Here is a 2,500-nt window from a genome sequence, read left to right as displayed (position 1 = left end):
AAATCGAATGAAAGCTGGGCTGTTAAAGTGATCAATGCCCAGATGTAACACTGTTTTAAGGCACAGTTAAAAACAATTAAAAAAGTATTTGATAATGTCCAAAATACATTTTCTATAGCTGCTGGTATGTCCCACCAGAGGCTAAGCAAACATAACCATTAACCCCATCTAACGTCCAGGCCAGCCGGTGAATGGATTATCGCTGTTTGCATAGGCTGTAGGACATAACTGCGCCTATAATAAAAAGTCAAAAACAACCCTTCTCAAATAGCCACTCTTTTAGTTATTGTCTTACAGCCTTCACATAGTGTTAAATCACGGGACTGATCACTTTATTTCCAACCCTTTGAATCGAGTATTTAATTTTTTTTCATGATTTATTTTAGGGATAAATCGCAAACTAATGTTGTCAGTGATAATGTTTAAATAAAGCCGGAAATATGTAGAATTTTTTGTTTTGTCCTGTTAGATTATTAGATAAAAAGAAAGCGACTGTTTTGAAGAGGGTTTTGTTGACTTTCTGTAGCCTATGCCGAGTCTTGCCAGTTAGCTACTCGTCAGCATTAGCACCCATTAGCATCTGTAGCATCTGTATCCCGGTCCTTACCTGAACCAGCCGGAGAGCTTTAGCAGCAGGCTGAATTTGGCGGGTTTGTACTCATCGTCTTTCACCGATAAAGGTAGCATGTTCACACACCTGGACACACACACACAGACACACACACACACACACACTGTCACTCACTGTACACCTAGCAGCTAGCGGCTAGCACCGGGATGCTAACTGGTACTGTTACTGTTTACTGTACTGACACGTCCGCCTCGCGCCGCCTCCGCCTTCACAATAAAATACTTTCAAATTAAAAGCGGTTAAAGCGACACGGATATGACTTTTTTTCATTTATTTATTACGTCTCACGGCCATAGCACATGGCATGGAGCACACAATTCAGATTAAATCATTACAAAACAAACAATGGTGTACGGCAAGGACAGAACAAACACAAACAAAACAAAAACATTACTTAAACAATGGCAGGACATTTCTCAGAACCTGTTTTAACAATAACCCCTGGTTTCTCTGACCTCAAAAGCAAAATCTATTTTATCTGAGATGGAAAATAAACATAATATTTTAGCAGGTATTTTTCTCTATAGTACACCACATTTACATTTTTACACTCAAAAAGAACACCTACTACACCCCAGTTACTGCGTTCCAATTCACACACTCTTTCTTTTTACTACACTACATACTAAAGTACAGAAGAGTTTTAGTCTCTTTACTACACTACATACTAAGGTACAGAAGAGTTTCAGTCTTTTTACTACACTACATACTAAAGTACAGAAGAGTTTTAGTCTTTTTACTACACTACATACTAAAGTACAGAAGAGTTTTAGTCTTTTTACTACACTACATACTAAAGCACAGAAGAGTTTTAGTCTTTTTACTACACTACATACTAAGGTACAGAAGAGTTTTAGTCTTTTTACTACATACTAAAGTACAGAAGAGTTTCAGTCTTTTTACTACACTACATACTAAAGTACAGAAGAGTTTCAGTCTTTTTACTACACTACATACTAAAGAACAGAAGAGTTTTAGTCTTTTTACTACACTACATACTAAGGTACAGAAGAGTTTTAGTCTTTTTTACTACACTACATACTAAAGTACAGAAGAGTTTTAGTCTTTTTACTACACTACATGCTAAAGTACAGAAGAGTTTTAGTCTTTTTACTACACTACATACTAAAGTACAGAAGAGTTTTAGTCTTTTTACTACACTACATACTAAGGTACAGAAGAGTTTTAGTCTTTTTACTACACTACATACTAAGGTACAGAAGAGTTTTAGTCTTTTTCTACACTACATACTAAAGTACAGAAGAGTTTTAGTCTTTTTACTACACTACATAGCCTACTAAAGTACAGAAGAGTTTCAGTCTTTTTACTACACTACATACTAAAGTAAAGAAGAGTTTTAGTCTTTTTACTACACTACTAAAGTACAGAAGAGTTTTAGTCTTTTTACTACACTACATACTAAAGTACAGAAGAGTTTTTGGGCCACAGACAGGAGAGAGAAAAAAAATCAGATAAGGAAGATTTATTTTTCATTATGTTGAGAAATGTCAAGAATAAAGACGAATACTCCAAAATGCTATTGGAGTTAGTGGGGCATTTATGTATTTTCAGCATACTACAATGGACGTGCATGTATTGGGACGTCCTCAATCTATTTCTGGCATACTAAATAGTAGGGCAGTATGGGGATTGGAGTGCAGGGCTACTGTATAATGCTACTGCTAGCCCACAGTTAATACTCCTTATTCTTTTAAATTCCAAAGGAAAATAAATAAGTAGGAAAAATGAGACTGTTTCAGAAATATTTAAAAGTTCCTCGTAAATACTTTTAAGTAAAGGTCTTGATAGATAGAAAAACAGATAGATAGATAGATAGATAGATAGATAGATAGATAGATAGATAGATAG

General features: G+C 35.2%; 1 protein-coding gene across 1 annotated transcript in view; it reads right to left on the bottom strand.

The window, feature by feature from the left end:
- Positions 1-785, bottom strand: part of slc30a7 (solute carrier family 30 member 7) — a 16,048-nt gene extending 15,263 nt beyond the window's left edge. Inside the window, exon 1 of the mRNA XM_080032667.1 lies at positions 608-785. Within this exon, the coding sequence (XP_079888793.1) occupies positions 608-687 (80 nt within the window). The 5' untranslated portion in view covers positions 688-785. The remainder of the gene's footprint in view (positions 1-607) is intronic.
- Between the last annotated feature and the right edge of the window lie 1,715 nt (positions 786-2,500).

This window comes from Ammodytes marinus (assembly GCF_949987685.1).
Source record: "Ammodytes marinus genome assembly, chromosome: 8".
Lineage (NCBI taxonomy): Eukaryota > Metazoa > Chordata > Actinopteri > Uranoscopiformes > Ammodytidae > Ammodytes > Ammodytes marinus.
This window is presented reverse-complemented; position numbering and strand designations above follow the sequence as displayed.